This window comes from Haliaeetus leucocephalus, unplaced genomic scaffold, assembly GCF_000737465.1.
Source record: "Haliaeetus leucocephalus isolate CR32 unplaced genomic scaffold, Haliaeetus_leucocephalus-4.0 Scaffold173, whole genome shotgun sequence".
Lineage (NCBI taxonomy): Eukaryota > Metazoa > Chordata > Aves > Accipitriformes > Accipitridae > Haliaeetus > Haliaeetus leucocephalus.
Genome location: NW_010972609.1, coordinates 10576698 through 10596779, shown reverse-complemented (window position 1 = coordinate 10596779; position 20082 = coordinate 10576698). Strand labels below are relative to the sequence as shown.

Below are 20082 nucleotides of genomic sequence, written 5' to 3'. Positions count from 1 at the left end.
TTCTTACCTGTTCCTGTCATTTTACATGGGGAGGAACTGAGTGACTGAGGTTGGAAGGGACCTTTGGAGGTCATCTTGTCCAACCCTACTGCTCAAGCAGGGATGTTCCAAGGAGTGCATTTTGGATGAAGCAGGAGACGAAAATGAGTAAAACTGACCTGGTCTCCCTGATTCTCGCACAACTGACATATAAAAATTCCAGGACATAGGCAGCAGAAAAGTTACAAAAGCGTAACTACAAATGAGTTGCGCTCACATTTGTTTACTACTCCACTCAAATCTAAAAAACTACATTTAATATGCAGTAAGGCAGGCAGAACCAGTTTCAAGGTGAGATAAGCAGAGCAGTATCTAATGAACCAAGATTATACGGGGCTCCACTATATCAGTATGTACTTCAGATCATTCAAAAAGTGAATGAATGGAGAGGGAAGGAACCATACTTTTGCCTCTGTGCCAGTACAATCACTCCACCCAGTAATTCCTCCTCTGGGACTATCTGTCAAATTAGATCTTACCCTGGGCAAAGACAGAGTAAAAAAAGTAGGAAACAGGCAATATAGGCAATAATGCTAGGGCATGCATGCGTGCCACAGATGTCAGAATCTCAGAGATGGAGGACAGTGCTATTTTCTCACTTAACCTTATATTTGAAGGATCAGATAGTTACATTTCCAACAATTCCTGCTTCTCCATATGGATCCTCTCATATAAAGAGAAAGGTTGAGTACATGGTACATAGAGGTGACTAACTTTATTTTTCAGAACATAAAATTTGAAGACCTCCACCAAATTTGGTCATTAGGATCAAAAATTGTTCTAAGGTAGGAAAAAAGCTAATATAAATGTCAGCACATACGTGTGTGTGTACTCACAGACACTTTCCAACATCTGCTTAGTCCCCTTGCCTTCCTGTTCTCCCTATTCCACGATTACTGAGTAGGCATCTCTTCCACTGATGGCAGTCTGACCGACAAGAATTGCTTGCGAGAAGGCTACACTGGCGGTGGGAGGGAGGCAAGCATTTAGTTGAACAGATCTGATACAAAACCGTACAAAAATCTCTCCTGAAATCAGACACTAGAATGTCATACATACCTGCAGTCAGGCAAAAAGAAGATGATTAGCCAAATTATAATAAGCAGCTTTTGAAAATAGCACATTAATGCTATTTTTCATGTTAGAAGACAAATTTTATTGCAATTCAGCAAATGAGCTACACCTGTAAAACTGTTTTGTATATCCAATTCACATTTAATGTCCAAGGGATTGAAATGTCACAGGAAAAATAAAACAGGAAAACAGTACCTGGTTTTGTCATTATAATGTAAACTTCAATGCCCGCCCTTAAAAAAAACCAAGCCAGTGATTTCCCCACGTAGTAAAATATATAGTTTATAACGTATTAATGCTTTATCTTAGTTTAACAGCCAATCTCTAGGTATAAAATAATGAACTACAAAGATGTGAAGTACGTGTACAATATCTTCACGTATTTTCAAGTATCCTATAGTATCTTGAACTACAGACAAAAATCATTTGACAATATACAGAAAAAGTTAACTCTGAATAGTTTCACTGCAGAAATCTTAACATATTCATGAATTCAAAACACATCAAAAAGATGGATCATCCAGCTAGTAGATCCCATTTGAACAATTTGAAAAACACGCTTTGTAATGGAAAAAGTTGTGGAATAGTCTTCAGTTCATGAATATGTTTTCAGCTACACAATGTCAGATGGTTAAGTTTACGGCAGGTAAAGGCTTTTTTTTTTGTATAAACTTATCGTCATAGTGTTTCACTACATTTAAATCAAGTCTTTATTAATGTGCATTTTCTTTTTGTATAAAGTATCATTGTATCAACTCTGACAGCATTAATCAAGGAAGCATAAATAATTGATAGGTGACAGCCTGGTTTTTTTTTTTCCCCCCAAATCAGGTATCAGCCTGTAAATGTGTTTGGCCAATTTAGCGTTATATATTTACTGCATTATGAACTACTTATTTTTTATCATTACATTTCTCTCTACAGAATGCATGTGTGCTGTTAAAAAAACCATTATCTTTTCCCATTAACTGTTACCAAAAAAACCCCAAACAAGAAAACAGCATAGCCACATTAACCTGCACCTACTAAACCTGCTCCCTTATTTTAGAAAAGTAACAGAGGAAAAAAAAAAAAAGGTTACAATTGCAGTATTCTAGAGCTCATTTCTGAACAAAAATTACAATGCTTGTTTTACAAAGGGAGATGGATTTTACAAAGCTCTAGTTAAAAAGATGCTGACTACACCATTTGTTCTTATACAGAGTCATCCAGTTCAGTAGAATGGCATGGAAGGAGCAAATGCTGGATCCTAACATTACTCTGTGGGACTGATGCTAGCTACATCAATGAAAGAAGGAGGTTGGTTTGTGGTAAAAACTGAAGAGTTCTAGGGATTATGACTGCTACTCAGACTGAACTGTTCTTAGATATGCCAACCAAATGTCTTCCCAAAACCCTAGCCCGGGCTACCACATAGCTATATTTAATATCTCAGTCTTCCTTGGTGGCCTCTGGATCCAACAAACCCAACATTTTTTCAGCTGCATTTCAGAATCTTCTACTGGTCCTTCAGTGGAGCAAATCCTTCCAGACTTGGAAGTCCATAACAAAAAGTGCTTTGAATCCTCACAGGATTAAGCACAGACCCCCTATGAGAGAAGGAAGGGGCTATCAGAAAGCGGTCTTTCCTGTGAAAATAAAGTAACTGAGGAGCTGGGAAGATGACCTCTGCATCTTCCTTTTGCATCTGGACAGCTAGCACACAGGGTGCTGTCTCTGATGGACAGCATCACCCTCATGTGCTAGCCAAAGAACCCACCTCTTGGGAACCAGCAAACCCCAGCCTGTGTTCAGGTATCGCTAACTGTCATAATGAGGCCAAAAAGATCCACACCAGAGCAAGCCATTAAACCAATCATTACACAAGTTCACCTAGTGTGGCAAGAAGAAAAAAAGAAAATAACCAACCTTAATTCAGGGTTAATTACCTCATGCAAGGTAAAATTAATCCATACTTAATACTATGAGAGATACAGTTTCAACAGGATCGACTAATCTGTTAAGGTCAAAGTAATTAATGCAACCCTCCTTTCTTACGTAGACGTATTCCCTGTGAAATACACAGGCCTAGTAAAGTTGCCTTAAATATAGCTGAAAGCGCTGTAATTTTTTTTTTTTGCTATTATTAATATATAAACAAGCAATTTGGGGCAAGCATATACAGATTATCCCAGCATATTAAGTTGAATACATGAAATTCTTAGAATAAAGTACATCTGTTTTATTTTTGCCCTTCCAAAGCTGGAAAAAAACCAAGAAAACCAAACTTGCACACACAAAATACTTCTGTGAACTGCTTCCGTAAGCTCCAGGCTGTGAAAGAATTCACACCCACCCAGCATGAGGAATGGCTTGGACATTGCCCTTACATCTTCCTAATGCTACTGTGAAATCAAAAAAGAATCTTGCTCTGATAAGTAGTGACAAAGGAACTTTTCAGTTTAATAATGAAATAAATAGGACAAAAGTAAAAATAGTCAAAAATTTAATACATGTGCTATACTTATAAATTATGGAAATAAAACTATCACAAGATGTGACTATGCTGTAGGTAAAGAAAAGGTGCTACAACATTGTATGAAGCAAAAAACTTGGACTCTGCTTCTCAAGAGAGACAATACTGAGATAAGTTTATACAGTGGAGACCTCTTAAATACATAGCCCTGAACTTCTGTACAGTAATTTGTGATGCTGATAAATCAGCCTGTTCTTAAGTCACATATTCATTTCAAAGATATTTTTAATCAGAGGAGTCAAATGAACGGAGATGCTTTTAGGCATTTGCCAAGTTCCAGATCTCCAATAAATTAAGCTTTCAAAATGTTTGTGTTTTACTATAGAAGTGGACTAAAGCTTTCTCTGCTAAAAACAAAAGTATCCCAAATGAAGCAGACTGTGACAACTGGACCCAAGACATATTCATTCAAAAGGAAAAAAAGAAACCTTACCACTCACTATCTTTTCAGAAAAATTAAGAAGTCCTTATATTTGTTAGTAAGGTATACCATTATTATTTCGTGAGGGCATAAACATCTTTATTTAGTCATCTGGCATTTGGGGAACTCATGCCCCTCTTTATTAGCAGTTAAGAGAATTACCAGCAGCAACCATATACCAAACTTCAAAAGGCTGGTTCAAGTGGAAACATTTTTGTGTTGTGAACAATTATTCCAGGTTTTTCATTTAAGTGGGCTGCACTGTAAATTCTGAATTGCAACATAATATAGCCAGTTGTATCATAGAAGATTAGATTTTTTTTTAAAGACAAACTTACAAAACATAACAATAGGTTAAATAAATAAAAAACATCAGTTAAAAAACACACTTAATTTCTTCTGTGCAATTACGTACCAATATGAAAAATATTACTTTGATCTCTGCACATTTCATGGTTCAGTCTTCCTGGATTTCACTAAAAATAATACTGACAACAAAAATAAAGGAAAAAATGATTTGTTGACAAATCAGTGCTTTGGAGATATTAAAAAAAAAAAGCACACATCAGATTCGTAGTTCCCTTGCAGCAAAACATGACCCAATACGTTAAAAATCAAACATCGGTAATAATGTTAATATATAAAATATTAGTTTAAAAACTATAGAATGACCTTCTCAGCAGAAATGGAGTGTATACATTGGGGTCTATGACATACAGCATATCTGAAGGCAAGTTTACAGAATGCTGAAAGGCTCACTGCACATTTTCTATGGCAAGGAAATACTGCAGCTTTAAAATAAGCTGCACAATACTCATCTCTATCTCTTTCACATGAAAGTGTGTAAAAAGCAAATCGGCAAATAAACTCTAAAATAGATTTATACCAAAATCCTCTTTTTTACATTGAGTTTACAGCTTCTATCCATTTGCCTGTACTGTTTTTGGAGTTTCCTTCAAGAAAAGTCAAAGTTGCATTTTAGGGCCATGAACGAGTTCACGATACAATGTACTGGCAGACAGAACTTTTGCATACTAACAAGCTTCACTCCTTGTTGCTTTTTTCTTTTTTTTTAAAGACAGTTTCTCCTGTGGGACAAGAGGTCAAATATCGATTCCTTTGACAAGAGATGCCTCCAGCGTAATGTTGAACTCCTGCAAGGTCTGCAGCACTCGAATCAAAGAGTTCACAAGAGTATGATCCTTAATCAGTGCTATGTCTTCATACATCTGTGCTGTAATTGGGCAGTCTGCAAGCAGGGCGATCCAGTGATGCAAAAGGTGGTCTCTGACAAAGTGGCAATTTGCAATTTGGAAATAAAAATAAAGCCAAGTTAATTTCTCATTTTCACCGACATGATTTTTATTCTTTGCCTTCTAAACAGACCTACCATCTTCTCTGCATATTTTTATAAGACAGGGAAGGGGGACTCACTGTCTGTGGAACTTGTTTAAGAAGGGAGCATTCATGAGAGACACTTTTCCACCCCTCCCATCAGAAGATACGGTTCCCAGGAGGCCTGGAATTCCCAAGCAGGCCCAAAGTCACTAGCCTCCTCATTGCCTTTGTGTCAAGAGGCTTCTAGATAGTCCCAGCTTCCCTCCTACCCATCTCCTACAGTGAGTAGGTGAAGGGTGGGGAATTCACTCAGCCATTAACTGGAGAGGCCTCACCGCTGGATGGTTTTCTGTTTCTGCCTTCTCTCCTTGCTAGCTGTATACAAGAGGGAGGCTATTCACACCAGCCTACTACCTTTTTCTCTTGATTCAGTGGCTCAGCTCTTTGGGATATTCAGTTTTGTGTGTCAGATTTCCCACGCTTCACGTGCCTAAGAGCTCAGTCAGGGCACGGTTCACTTAATCCTTCTTTAATTACATCAGAGAACTGTGTAAGTAATAGTCAAACTGCATAACCCAGCAGTTGTGTGGCTTTATCTTACTAATACGCAACATCCTTTTCATTTTATTAAAATATCAATAGTAATAACAAAGAAGTTTGTTTATACCTGGCTCCAAGACACACCAGCATCTGAAACTTGCCATCCTTCCCAATGTTTCTAGGGGTGTTGTTGATAGCAGTGATAAAGCGACAGAAATTCCTGGCTCTTGTCTGCCAGTTCTCTTCTGGGACCATCTCATTCTGCTCAAGGGTCTCATAGTAAGTTTGTGCTTTTTCTTAAAAGAATGGTGGGAGATAATGAAGTTTAATCAGTGCATATAGCATTTCTAAAATATCTGAAATATCATTCTCCTGTGCTTGGAATAAAATAATTAGGCACTATGATCATCAAATTTAGATGATTAAACTTAATACCACCTCAGTATAACACTTTCCCTGTAAGCAAGCTTACAAATCCGTAAGGCTATCTGATGCTTATACTGGACTGTTGGCAAATCAGCATGAGTGTCTGTGTCATGGAGGGGACACTTGGAAGCTGAAAGGCCTAGATTCAAAGCTCATCCATTAATTTCCTGAAAGGGTACATTTAGGCCTTGTTTTTTGATGTTTGATTCAGTCCTGTGTTCCCCATGTGTAAAACTGGGATTCCACTTCCTTCCCTCTGAAGAGTGCTAAAGAGGTTCTCCTATCTACTGAATGTTGAGATGCTACAGTAAAATGATAAGGAGAAGAGTGATGTCAAAGCACCTACTCAAAACACAGAAACACTGTTAAAAATAATGCCTTTTCTAAAAGGTATTTGTGTACTCAGTTGATTTATTCAACTCTATGTCAAAGGATCTAGACCACTGTGTGAAAAATGTACGCTTATAACCCCTTTATTACAATGTCCAGTAAGTACCAATAGCACTAGATCCATCTGTTGTACTTTATAAGGCAACTCAACCTCTTAAAAGTGTGATTGCTTTCAGTATGCTCAATTAAGAACAAGGTTACCATATGTCAACTCACCACCTTATTTAAATAATTCTTCCTCACTAAGAAAGTTTGTTTTACACTACTACTGCTAGAAGTCCAGTTACTGTACTAAGTACAGTGTCAACTTTGGCAGAAGACAGATGCTCTTTCTCTCAACAGTATGAGGAGGCAAGAGCTCTTAGGGCAATTCAGCTGCCAGGATGCCTCCAAGAAGTATGCTATTCACACCAGCGGTACAGAACACGGATGGATACAATTCAAAGACACAAACAGGCTCTCGTACGTCTTCCTCCCACTTACCTAAAAAATCCCAAATAAAGACGTTTTTGAAGAGTCTCGGTGATTTAAACCCATGCTGAAACACTTGCTCAAGAGCTGAAACAAGTCCACTTTCTCCACACAGCAAGAGCGTCAGACTGCCTCTCTGCCAAGCACACACAGAAAGCACACACACTTATTGTCTCACTTTGGAAGTCTGGGACACAGAAGTGTCTCATGCATGTATTACTGAAACCGGCTTTTAAATAAATAGATGCCCAAAGTTACAGTCTACTGTCAAACAGTGGCCCCAGACAGGATGGCCCAGCTCTCACAAGTCCTGAGCATTCAAAAATGTGTTGACCTCTCTAAGAACGAGGCTGAAGAAAGCAGTCTCAGGGCCTCATTGTCATCAAATGAAGCCACAAAAAGGCCAAGATAAGACCATGAGCAGGTTTACCTATAGTGATGACCACTGTAAAGAAAATTAAGAAAATACTTTCCTCTTTTACTAAGTAATAAAGATCACAGGTCCATTGTAGCAGGTGCCTCAGACTGTTTGCTTATCAACACACCAAACATATTTAATGCAATTTTTAAACTTCAGAAAAAAAACATATTCTTCTTTAGAACATGATGGTAAATTCTATTGTGCAAAACCAGCGCACAGCCACTTGAGATTATTGTGTAAATGTGATCATCAACCAGAATTATCCTGTATATGAATTTGCCATGCTGTACTGAACTTAGAAAAGATAGGTGCAGAAGGAATGGGAGAACCTATTTGTAAAAAATTAATGACTTTCAAGAGATACCCAAACAGTGCTCTACACCACTCTGGCTCACAAGGGCTAGATTGTTATGGTTTGACAGAGGAATGCTTCTTAAGTTTGTTCCAGGAAATAACTGCTGTGTCAGTTAAGATGATTACATGTATAACACAGAAGTGTACCAGAGTCTTTGAGAGCACTTCTGCTTCACTTGCGGAGGGGGTGGGGGCAGGTGTTTGAGTGTGGGTCTTTTTTGTTTCTTTTGGTGTTTTTTTTTTTTTAAAAGCAGCCCATGGGTTTTCATGCTTTAAGTAGCAAAGATAATGCAAATCAAGCATAAAAAAACCCTACTCAGTCCTCAAAGTAGATGTAAAATGTCAGTTAATCCAGAACAAACTAAACGGAAGGCAACACTCTTGACAGTGGTACAGGTAGGATCCTTGGCAGAATTTGACAACACAATTTCCAATACCAGAATGTTAACACTGAAATTAACAGAATGCTCCAGTTAGCAGCACAACTGAGGTACTTGAGAATGTACTATTCCAACAGTGTAGTCTCAGCATCTCATTTTTTCTCCACTTAAGAAATTTTCAAACAGATTGCTGTTCATTCAGTTTAGTTATTTCTGTTATATATTCTCCAATGCTTACTAATAAGAGTTTTAAGACAGGAGTGCCACTACACAGACGACAACTCCTCACCTCCTTCTCTGGCTTGTGGAAATGCTTGACAATACCATTGACAGCTTCACCAATAGCTTCTTGTATCTGACCAGTATTTAACTCTGCAAAACACAAAAATATACCCAGTCACTCTGTAACAACTTGAGAAATTGTACCTGTGCATGAGGGATAAGGCATACCACAAAAAAAGAGGAGCACAAAGCAGTATAACTTATGCTGTTAGTGAAAAGGTGCTAGACTGTGGGTAATAGAAATCCAGTTCTACTTTTATTTACTGTGGAGGAGGTAGAAATGGAGATGGCTTGGTTTTATATCGAGGTTTACACTGTGGTGTTTCAACACAGCAACAGGTAGAAAGGGTTTTTACATATTATGTGTATTTTCAGACCAGGGCTCAAAGCTAAGAAAAGGAGCTGTGCTTTGATTAGGACCACCAAATCTGGACATCCTGGAAATACTTCCTGTGGTAGTTTCGCTGTAAACACAAGCATGTTTGGGAGCAAAGTAACCACCTGATTTATCAGGAATAAGACAACCCTAGAACAGCGATCTCAATTGAAAACTAAAGTCCATGAATAGAAACCACTAGCAAGCTTTTTCATCCATGAAGAATAGATAGAGACAGGACAGCAAATTTCTACCTTCCTCCATAGCATTCATTCCATAGATGAAGGACAAGAATACAGAAAACACGACTAGGGGAGCTAAGCACTGGACCAGGAGTCTAGAGACATCTTCCTTCCATCCTTGGAGACTTTCAAAACTTGAGTAGTTAGAACAGGTTGCTCAGGATTGTAATTCAGAAGTTAGTTGGACTTTGAGCAGAGGTTTGGGCTAAGTGAGTTTCACAGGTCCTCTCCAAGCTACAGTTCTAAAATACATGAAAACTTGCAGTTCTGTTTGCAAGCAGCTCTTGTCAGACAATGATGCAGAACAGTACAAGACATCCCCTACCACTCACTTGGCTTATTGTTTGGTGATATAGTGACAAATCTTCTGATCATGCTTGGTGACTGCTGCAAAGGAGGGGTTCGGCACTGCCGCTCATCAACCTCAGTGTGTGAAGTCAGCAACTCTCCCACCAGGATCCTCTCTAAGCTGCCATCATCCATTCCCTTTCCAAGCCACCTTCCACAGGGAAACCTAAGAACATAAAGCAGATATGTGATTCATGCCCTTCAACCTAGATTCAGTTCCATGCCAAAGACTTTAAGCAGTTTCATAAAACCCAAATTCTGGTAGTACAGTTATTAGAAATACTTTACTCTAGCAACAAATAACAGTCTTGGGTTTGGCTTTTGCCGGCAGAGGGAGCAAAAGTAAAACAGCTTTTCAGTTCCAAGTTTGTGCTAAATGTCACACCAGATGATCTGCAAACAGCAGCAGATTTTGTCTTGCATCCTACATGTAGCACATGATTTGAGGGCTGCAGAGGAAAAAGATGTAGAAGGGGAAGACCCACTACACACTATAGGTGTGTGGTGAAATACATCTATGCTTTCACTTAATACGTTACATAGTAGGCCAGCCACAAAAAAACCTAACCCCCAAACATATACTTAAATGCCAAAACACCAAAGCACCTATTTAAATTGGGATATTAAATCAGACACTAGAAAGCACATGTGCTCACTTGCTCATTATCACTTTCTATGAACCAGCATTAATATCAGTTTAATCAGCTTAATCAGAAAACTGAACAGCATCCAAAAATAGAATCTTGCCTCTTCATTTAATTACAAACAAACTGGCACAGAGAACTGAATGGACTTATCCACCAATTTGTCACCAACATGAGCCTGACAGTTTCTCTAAACAAAGGACAGGGCATAAAACTATGCTGTAACCAACACAAATAAATTTAATTCTTACTGTAAACCTTATTCCTTTACTTTCACTATGCAAACACAGGTTTCTAACACTCATAAGCCCTTGTGTTCCAGCTTGTGTCCAAAGGTCTCTGTATAACACCTAGAGCACTCAGCCTTAATATAAAATACACCACCCATATTTGGTAAGCAGCATGCTCTAACTTGCTACTTCTTCCTTGGGCTCAAGGCAGATTATTTTTAAGATGTGCAACAGTCAACTCATCTTCTCCACCAGTGTTTTGAGGCTAGACATGAGCATCTGTAAACTGAAATGTCCGTTTAAATTTTAAGAATCACTATTTGTTTAACACCAGAAGCCAAATGATCTTTTTCTATGCCTTCAGGTAGCAGGAACTGTAGACACAAAGTCCCAGAAGATTAGACCTTTCTAATCAAACAAGCCCTACTGTGCCAGCTCCCTGCAGAAATTCTACTTACCTAACATGAAACATCAGGATGATACTTACTTGTAAGTATGCCCTGTTATTTCATTTCTGACCATAACATATTCCACTAGCCACTTGGCATACAGCCCTGAATTATCATGTCCTATTTGCACTGTGGTCAGTTTTCCCAGGTTCTGGCACTGCAAATTAAACAAAGAGTTTGTCAGAGTAAACTGAAAGAGAGCATCATGTTGGAAGAGTAAACTATTAGAGAACATGCTCAGACAGGGAATCAGAAATGTGGTTCTCCTGACTGAAAGATTGATTCTGCGCTTTTTAGGCGTAGATTGCTTTGTTTGCTTTGTTTTGTTAAATACTATTTTGATCAGCAGAAAGAACATCAGTTGAACTAGATTTTTCAAGTAAATTTTAGCCAATGTGCACACACAAAAATCAGAGCAGAATCACTTCTTTGTTTCCAATCGAAGAGGATATGACACCTCCCACCATTACAGCACAAAGTTGTAATACAAAGACAGTCTTGTCCATCCTTGCACTAAGGATTTGTCAGTCATTTTGCTCTGCGTGTTATTAAATATAGATTAAAATTGCTATGTACAAGCACAGGAAGTATTTGCAACTAACCACACAGGCTAAAGATATGAATTGTATGGCAAGATGGTACAGCAAGGGAAAAATTTAGAACTGAACTAACAGAACACCCAAAGCATTTCTTGTATCAAGCAATACAAACCTCAAAAGTCATTTCTAATATATTCCTGGGAATCTGCAGGACTCCTGTTTCACCCAGTTCTCCCGAGATACAGATCCAAGGATTTGCTGTAAACATGGAGCCACCAAGTTTCTTGCTAGGAACAATCAATATATGGTATGGTATCACTGCAAACACAAGAAGAAATAATGCTTCAAAAATGAAGAAGGATAATGATGTAACCTCTTTAATGAGGAGAGGGGGAAATGATAAGTCATAAAATACTGCAGTACCATGAAATGTTAAAACAACATCAGAGCCGCTATTTAATCACGCTAACACTTGCACACTAAGCACTGACTGACAATCAGGAAGTGTACACATAGCAGTCATTAAGAAGCAGAGCTGATAGCAAAACACTGTCAAGTGAAAAAAGAAATATGGAGGTAATAATGCCTTCATATGGGTATAATACTTTTTCATTTACCAGCCTCAAAACATGTCATGAAAATGGTTACTTGTCCCCAGCTTAGAGACAAAGAAGTAAAGACAGAATAGTCATGTATCCAGGACTACATTGTAGTTCAGCATGCAACTCAATGCTCAACTCCTAACTGCCTGCTTTTGTGTGTGTGTGCGTGTGTGCACACTACAAAACTAACACCAATTCCCATTCAATTACTAACCAAAGTCTTTGTTTGCAGGGCTTGCTTGCAGCAGCATTCACTACTATGGCTGAACAAATTCAGTGAAAATACATTCTAATGCTGCAAGTTTCTCTGTACCATGTTGCTCTTAGTTATGCTAACTGTAGGACTTCTTGATTTTAAAAAGAACAAACAACTTTCTTCCCCTTTCACTGGCACCACACACATGCTCAAACACTTTCTGGTCCCCTGGTTTACCAGTGACTAATTCAACATAGCATCACCTGAGTTACAGCCCCTTCTCTGACTCAGGAGGCTCCTGAGGAAATGCATGCGCTCTTCAATTGCCTAGCATCTCACGCACAGCCCCCTATTAACCAAACTTTTATAACAAAATCCAATTATCTGAATGGTCACTGTGTTTCTTGGCAATCTGCCCTTCTTTTATAGTGCATAAATGGATTACAGTTAGGGCTTTTCAGCTGAGGCGTTTAATACATTTCTCCTTCAATGCCTCCTCAGTTGTCAGTGCCCTCAAGAAAGCATTTGGTGGTTGGATTTTCTTAAAAGCTTGATGCTTGTAGCATTTAAGAATTAATTAAAATGTTTCCCTTTTTGTTTTCTGTGCTGATAGTCTTAAAGTAAGTGATAATTTAACTGCATCCAGCAGACCAGATTTTAGCATCGTCCAGAACTTGCCCACAAGACCAAAACCCATTTTGCTCAGGCGTCCACTTGCTCTGTCTTTCATACACACAAATATGGATCATAACATACCATCAAGTCTAGTTCCTACTATGGGGCCAAAAGGGTCCTTTCACACACACACAGAATTTTATAAGCCTTGCTGAAGTCTTTCCTTATTCCACCCTACTAGTGAGGTCCTGTGGCAGCAGGCAGACAAACACGAGAACTCTGTAACACATTTAAGCATCAGCAACAACAGGTTAAAAGTTTCTCTAGGACATCTTAAAAAAAAAAAAAAAAAAAAAAAAAAAACTTCAATGTGTTGCAGAGTTCTGATGCAGCCCTCAATGGCATTTCATTGTTATCCCAAACTCAGGGACAGGCATGCGGCAAAGTAGGCTGAGCATGAAAAGAGGGAAGTTTTTTTGTTTTCTTTTTAAATCCTAGCGCGTGTTAATATTCTTACCTCGAAAATGAACAATCCATACTGTTCTTGTTTAGTATGATGCAAACAAGCTCACCACAAAATTTTCTGTTGAGAACTCTCCCCCAACTAAAAGGATTAAAGCTGCGTATTTTACCAAGTTAGAAACAAAAACCTTTAGTGACACAGAGAGAGACACCAGAAAAGATCATAGAAATAGTGATACAGCATACACAGATGGATACCAGGAAGAAAGCAGAACAATTACATTATGGCATGCTGCTCAGAGCTGTTTAGAATTTTGAATAAGGACTTAACCAAATCTGGAAGTCAGAGTTCCAGGGAAAGCAAATACTTACAGATTGTTGTGAAAACATTGGTAAAGCAAAAGTAATCAACAGCATTGAATGACAGGAGATGATATAAGAATTGTTCTTTCTCATCATCACAGCGGAGGAATGCATAACGCTTGTAGAGTTTTCTGACAAAGCAAAACAAATAATCTGTCATAGTAACAAAATGCTTTCAGTGAAATGTTTTCTATTGTGCATATTTATTAGGTAAACTATGAAGAATGAGCAAGCAATTACAAATGACAAGTGATACTGGTAGAGCCAACAGTATTTAATGTGCCAACATATATCGACACTCTGCAAGTCTTAAGTCTCCCAAGTGCATCAGACCAATACTTCACACTATTTGCCACCCCTCGAAAGCAAGGTTTGGGGTGGTCTAAGGGTCTTCCCCCACCCAAGAACACCTCAAAAGATGGAAAAAAGGAATTTTGTACTTTCTTGGAAAAAAAATCTGACTTCTTTTGGCCATCCATGTAAAATGACAGAACTGAAGAGAGTCCTCGTAAGATACTCCTGAGCAGATGGTGCCGTGGGAGAGTCCTCCAGCACGTGACATGAGACAGTTAGAAGACTGTTTTCAAAGGACACTAGGGCAAACACTGGGGCTATCTGCTTGTATTAGGTTATAGGGGATAACCCAGGGCCTACAACAACCCACACATTAAGCTAGGGAATAGCTTCGCTGCTGACAGTGCACAGCTCCTGACATAACCAAAACCATAAGCATGCAAAGGTGGTCTAAAGTCCTACTGTTCCCTTTTACTGGGTTGCAAACTGTTTACTAGGACTGCAACACTGCACAGAACTGCAACTTCTTTTAAGTGAAAATATCAAAAGATGTAGCTCAGTAGCCTTCTCTCACCAGTGGAGACACTAACGCCTATGCAGAATAATGCACTGCAAATGGAAACAATCTTATATAATTATTTAAATTACTCAAACACATAGAAAATTTAACACCACAAGACCTGCAACTGAGAAACCTTGAAGAGAATTTATAACCTCTACCTTTCCAAGTGCAAATTTTGACTGGAAAATACTCTTAAAGTTACTCACTTGTACATAGCAATCACTGCTATTTTTGTTAATTATGCAACCAATAAATAATACCAGTGTTGGTGAACAATCGTAAAAGAAGAGCATGCCAAGATGCATCAAAATCCAACTGACACTAGAGGAACATTCAAAATGTCATGAATGCATGAATTAGGTGTTAGAAATGCTGACACAGCCATGGATAGGTTGTTCCTGCCAGGAGGGCATCCTGACAACTCCCCTCAATCTCAGATACCAGTTACAAAAAAGTCAGCAATAACTTACCAAGCCAGAAATTTGCAAAACAGATCAATGATGATTAACACACGCACATATTCTCACTTACATAACAAACATCACACTAGAGACTGATGGGAAATGCTCAATGGAAATAAAGATTCTGAGCCTCAAATCAACATAACCTGCCTGTAGCCACAAGAGTAGCAAACCCACAAAGGTCTCAGGGGTGACTGTGTCCGCGTTTCATTTGAACTATCTGAACCACATGTTGAGACACCCCGTCCACAAAGGTATGTGCTGTCCTGCCTTTTCAAAGTGTAAGATTTCTCAGTTTACTTGTGCATGTAAAGGTCTCAGGGGAGTGAAGCTATGTGATTTCTTTCTGTTCCCTAACTCTACTCACTTTGCAGACTAGAAAGAAGCCAAACTTGTTTCAGTTTTCATATATATATATATATATATATATATTTTTTTTTTAGCAAATGCAAAGTGAAGAGAATGGGTTAATTAAAATATCTAACAGTTACTTCAAAAAAGAACAACACACAATCATGTTAATTGTAAAATGGCGGAAGTTGCACAATTACTTTTAGTACCTCACTGAACTTGGCACTGCTTCCTCTAAAAGCAAAATGGAGCACACTTTAAATCCATGCTGCCTAGAACACCCTTCTTTAAGTAGGATACCTAAATATACAGCACAAAGCACACAGGATTACAAAGAGTTGATGTCACTCCTATGCAAGTTGCTCCTCTGCTTCATTTTAAACATATTTTTGCTGCTGACTCACTCTGCTCTAGAGAACCAGAATCTGTCTGATAGATGAGCAGTGCATTGGTCAATGTTAAGAGAGATGGGTTTTTTCTTCTTTTTGAGAGCGAGGCAGGTGGGGCACGTGGAGTGTGGTGGTGTGTGGAAAGTCCTCTCACAGCACATGTTCTGCACAGGACAAGCACTGCTAAATTTAACCTGATCTGGACTGTTGACTTCACTGGAGTGGCTTAACCTTAATTTAGAGATACAGGTAGATTTATTAGCTATCCTCACTCTGTCCTTCAGCTTTTCCTTGCTCGCTGTTGGAAGGCCACAGCTTCATCAAAGTCCAACATAATTCAACACAAGGCAAATCTCAAGTAATTAGCAGTTGGGGCTCAGGGGGATTGGGGGAGGGCAGACATTTCTTGGAAGGTGGTGCGAGTGGGAGGAGAGGAAAGGAAGAGTAGCCAGCATAGGTTAAGCTGTCTCCAAAAAGAAAGTCTTCAACTAAAGCTAATGACAATTACTAGGGCTCATACAGCAGAACCTTTAATTTCCACACAGTAAACACTATATCCAATCTTATCAGCAATACATTTTTTTCTGCACAGATTATACTAAACAAACCTCAAACTGTTACTCCTAAAACAATTAGTATTAAATACAGCCTGTACTCTGATTTGTGCAACTATTTACAAAAGAATTATTTATGTTTATGAAGATAATACAACATGCATGTGCTCTGGACATCATCAAGTAAGTCCTGCTGCTGAGCCTTTCTCCTTTTGCCCTTAAAGATGCGTACTTACAGGAAGCACTAGCACAGAGTACTTCTGACAGAGTTTAAGTGAGCAGTATTTGGAACTCTCTACAGGTTCAAGTCTTCAGTTTTCACTCACACCCCCCTCATACTTTATATACTTCTCCCATTTTCTTCCTATAGTACAATTACTCTTTAAATAGTGTTTTGGGTCTCAACGGTTGGGTCTTTTCATAATTTTTTTATGACTTCATATACAAGGAATTTAAAGTCGTGTATATCGAAATGTTTAGGAGACATAATAAAGACAAGAAATGGATCATAATAGCAGATATTTGACTATTAGGAAAGCAATTCACCTTACACTCTTAAGCAGGCTGTAAATGCAAAACCTTTATGGTGTAGGAGAGGACAAACCAAGCTGAGACACTGTCAGTTTGATCTAGAGATGTGGACAATCATGCCCTGAAAGATTTAGATGGAAGATTTCGAAAGATTACCAGATCTTATCTTGAGATTACTGCCCCAAAATGAGATGCAAGAACTGATCATCACAGCCTTTCTAGTCACCTTCAAGGTACTGCACGTACACCATTCATCTGCTCTCTTAAAATCAACTTCTGGTGTGGTTTATCTACATTATTTTACATAGCACTAAAAGGAGTTACAAGAATGTCTCAAGTTTGGAGACGGAAGTGAGAAGCTAAGGAACAGTCACTCTGAGTCACAGTAAACAGAACCACAGAAGCACATCTGGATATGCCTTTACACTCTTCATATCGTGCCAGAACTGCAACCAGGACCTAAGCTGCACTTTGCCAAGCATTCCAAAACCACACAAACAATCCAAGGAAAACAAAATATCCCACAGTTACAGAAAGGGAGGCAGGATAAAAAGCTTGAATCAGCAAAGTAGTGGTGTTTGGACCTGTGCCCTGTTTCATTTAATACCTAACAATTTTTGAAGATTTCACCTCAAAGTTGCAGACAGGCTACACTCACAGAACTAATTCTGTACCTGAAGAACCCCAGCATTGAATCATAATTCCCAAATGGCTCACACACAGGTATAGAGACACACTTGGAAGGCTAGTTTTTTCTATTCCTTTTGCACACTGCTAAGCAGATGGAAGAATAGGCACTTTGGGGTTTTTGAAGTCAAACAACTATACAGCTTTAATTTTGTAAAAGCTTTGCCTAAGATAAGCCATCTTACTTTGTGAGTTCATGATCTGAAAGCAGCTGTTTTAGATGCCTAGAGAGCAACTTCTTTTCCATGGAGAGACGAACCCAAGCTCTGGCCTTGCCAACATCTGTTTTGATCTCACTAATGTTCTGGATATGCCTGGAAAAAAAAAAAAAAAAAAAAAAAAAAAAAAAGACACTGCCCAGTATTTTCAAAGTGTGACAGTTCTTTTGAACCAAGCTAGGCTGAAGAAGAAATTTTGCCAAGAATGCAAAATATCAGACAAACTACTGGAAAAAGAGACATGTTCACCTTAATATTCAGCACTATCTAAATGCCTTGCATATCTAGCTCAAAAAGAATAAGAGCCTGAAAAGGAAATATCTGCAATGCAGTGCCCTATTTACAAAATTCTAAACCAGGCCCATTGCCTGACATGATTTAAGGAATCATTCTGGACCTTATCACTGCAACAATTATGGCTGAGTGCTTTGGAAAATTAAATACTGTCTCTGCATGCTCAGTAGTAGCTTTTCTTGCATACAAGACACAAATGGTATATTTTAAAATATTTCAAGCATGTCCCTTGAAAATCCTCAATTCACTCCTCCCTACTGAAAAAATTAGATGTTGGTAAGGAAAAAGGAAAGAAAAATCCTTTCAAAATTAATTTAGAAGTTCTGTATATTGTTTTTTGATGTACTGAAAAGAAGGCATTGAGCAGAAGTTATAGTTTTATTCACACTACAGTACTCAATGTTAAATAAACCCATTCTTTAGATTAAACAAGTTCTTTAAACTGCTTTCTTCACTGAGAAGCAAGGATGAGCTCAGAGCTACGCAACCAACTTGGCAATGACAGGGAAAACACACATGCTACAGCCACATCTCTGTGGAAATAAAACAATACAGAATACTTTAAAAAGATGAAAAGTGTGTCAGGGTATTTCTATAAGCTAGTAGCTGTGGCAAGGTAAAATCTCCTCAGTATGAAACATGTTTTTGTAAAGGTCAATGAAGAAGTTGCACTATGTACTTTAAAACAGTTCAGCAGGTTCCTTCTCCGCATCCCCCTCCTGCTATATGAAACACAGTCTTTTCTGTACAGTACACATTATACACAGAAACAAGTATGCAAATCTCACAGGTTTTCTGTGTTAGTTGCAATAGTTTAAACTCACCTCATATCCTGGATGAGAGAGATTCTAAGAGGTGACATGGCTGGACTGGTATCAGACTTTCTCCTTTCTGAATCAAGAAGTATTCCTAGATTCAGAATAGAATTTCTCATTAGTAGAAATCCACCTAAAGATTTTTAAATCAATATTAAAAAAAGAAGGTGAATGAACACCAACTTGCACTCTTATATTATTGGTGAATCGCTGCTTTGCGAAGACATTGTGGCATATTTCCACTTCAAATGACATGAAAATCTAATATGCTACACAGATGGTTATGCAGATCAGCACATACCGAGCATTAACACATTAATGAGCTTAGATTCAGCTGAAATTGGTATGACATCAAAATGGCTTAAGATATGTACTACTCAAGTATTATTTTCTAAAGACTACGCTATTTCCTTTCTATGTAGTAAAACTGACTGGCACTGTTGACACCAGAAAACAGTGTTGGACATATTTTACTCGGTACACCACACATCCTATGCTTAACTTCGCACACTCCTGTAACACCACTACTTTTTACAATAGCACAATTTGGGTTTTTTAAGCAGTATTATTTCTCTTATCTTTCAAATTCCACTCTGGAATCAAGTTGCATATTAAATACAGTCCCTGCCCTCAATCCCAAATTAGAAAGCATAAAACTGACTGTAACTTCAGTCTGACATGCAAAAATGCTATGGAGCAAGCGACATTCAGGAGACCTTAATACTTTCCAAACCTTTGTTTCTGATTGCTTACAGGACCTTGTGCATGTTAGTAATGCTCAGCTCTTTGCCTACAGCAACTTTAAAAAAAAAAAAAAAAAAAAGAACCCCCCACTTCCCCAAACCCATTGCTCACTCCAAAGTTATGCCCTATGCCCCCATCTGACACCAGAAGTAATGTTTACAAATTACATTAATAACCTTAGAAACAGATTATCAGTGGATCTTATATGCAATATTACTTTTACTGCAACACTTGATATAACAAAAATTAAAATATGTTTCTTCTGTGGTTTTTATATTTTTTTAAATGTCATCTTCTTTTAAACAATAAGCCTACTGTTCAGTTGTTTTTCAAGAGAGAATGTAAAACTTCAGGATGTACAGCACAATTTTATATGCGTGTACTTGTTTTCCACCCCCATTAATAACATAATATGTTTTGCCAGTCATGCAGTGACTATGTGTCACATGGAGGACGGTATATTGG

At 38.3% G+C, this 20082-nt stretch overlaps 1 protein-coding gene across 1 annotated transcript in view; it reads right to left on the bottom strand.

Moving 5' to 3' along the window:
- Positions 1 to 1231: 1231 nt before the first annotated feature.
- The window catches only part of DENND5A (DENN/MADD domain containing 5A), a 72161-nt gene continuing 53310 nt past the window's right edge, over positions 1232 to 20082 (bottom strand). The window contains exons 14-23 of the mRNA XM_010563802.1: positions 18883 to 18967; positions 17732 to 17860; positions 13727 to 13848; positions 11652 to 11797; positions 10979 to 11097; positions 9602 to 9783; positions 8659 to 8741; positions 7227 to 7350; positions 6055 to 6223; positions 1232 to 5336 (exon numbers count right to left, since the gene is read on the bottom strand). Coding sequence (XP_010562104.1) covers positions 5153 to 5336; positions 6055 to 6223; positions 7227 to 7350; positions 8659 to 8741; positions 9602 to 9783; positions 10979 to 11097; positions 11652 to 11797; positions 13727 to 13848; positions 17732 to 17860; positions 18883 to 18967 — 1343 coding nt within the window. The 3' untranslated portion in view covers positions 1232 to 5152. The remainder of the gene's footprint in view (positions 5337 to 6054; positions 6224 to 7226; positions 7351 to 8658; positions 8742 to 9601; positions 9784 to 10978; positions 11098 to 11651; positions 11798 to 13726; positions 13849 to 17731; positions 17861 to 18882; positions 18968 to 20082) is intronic.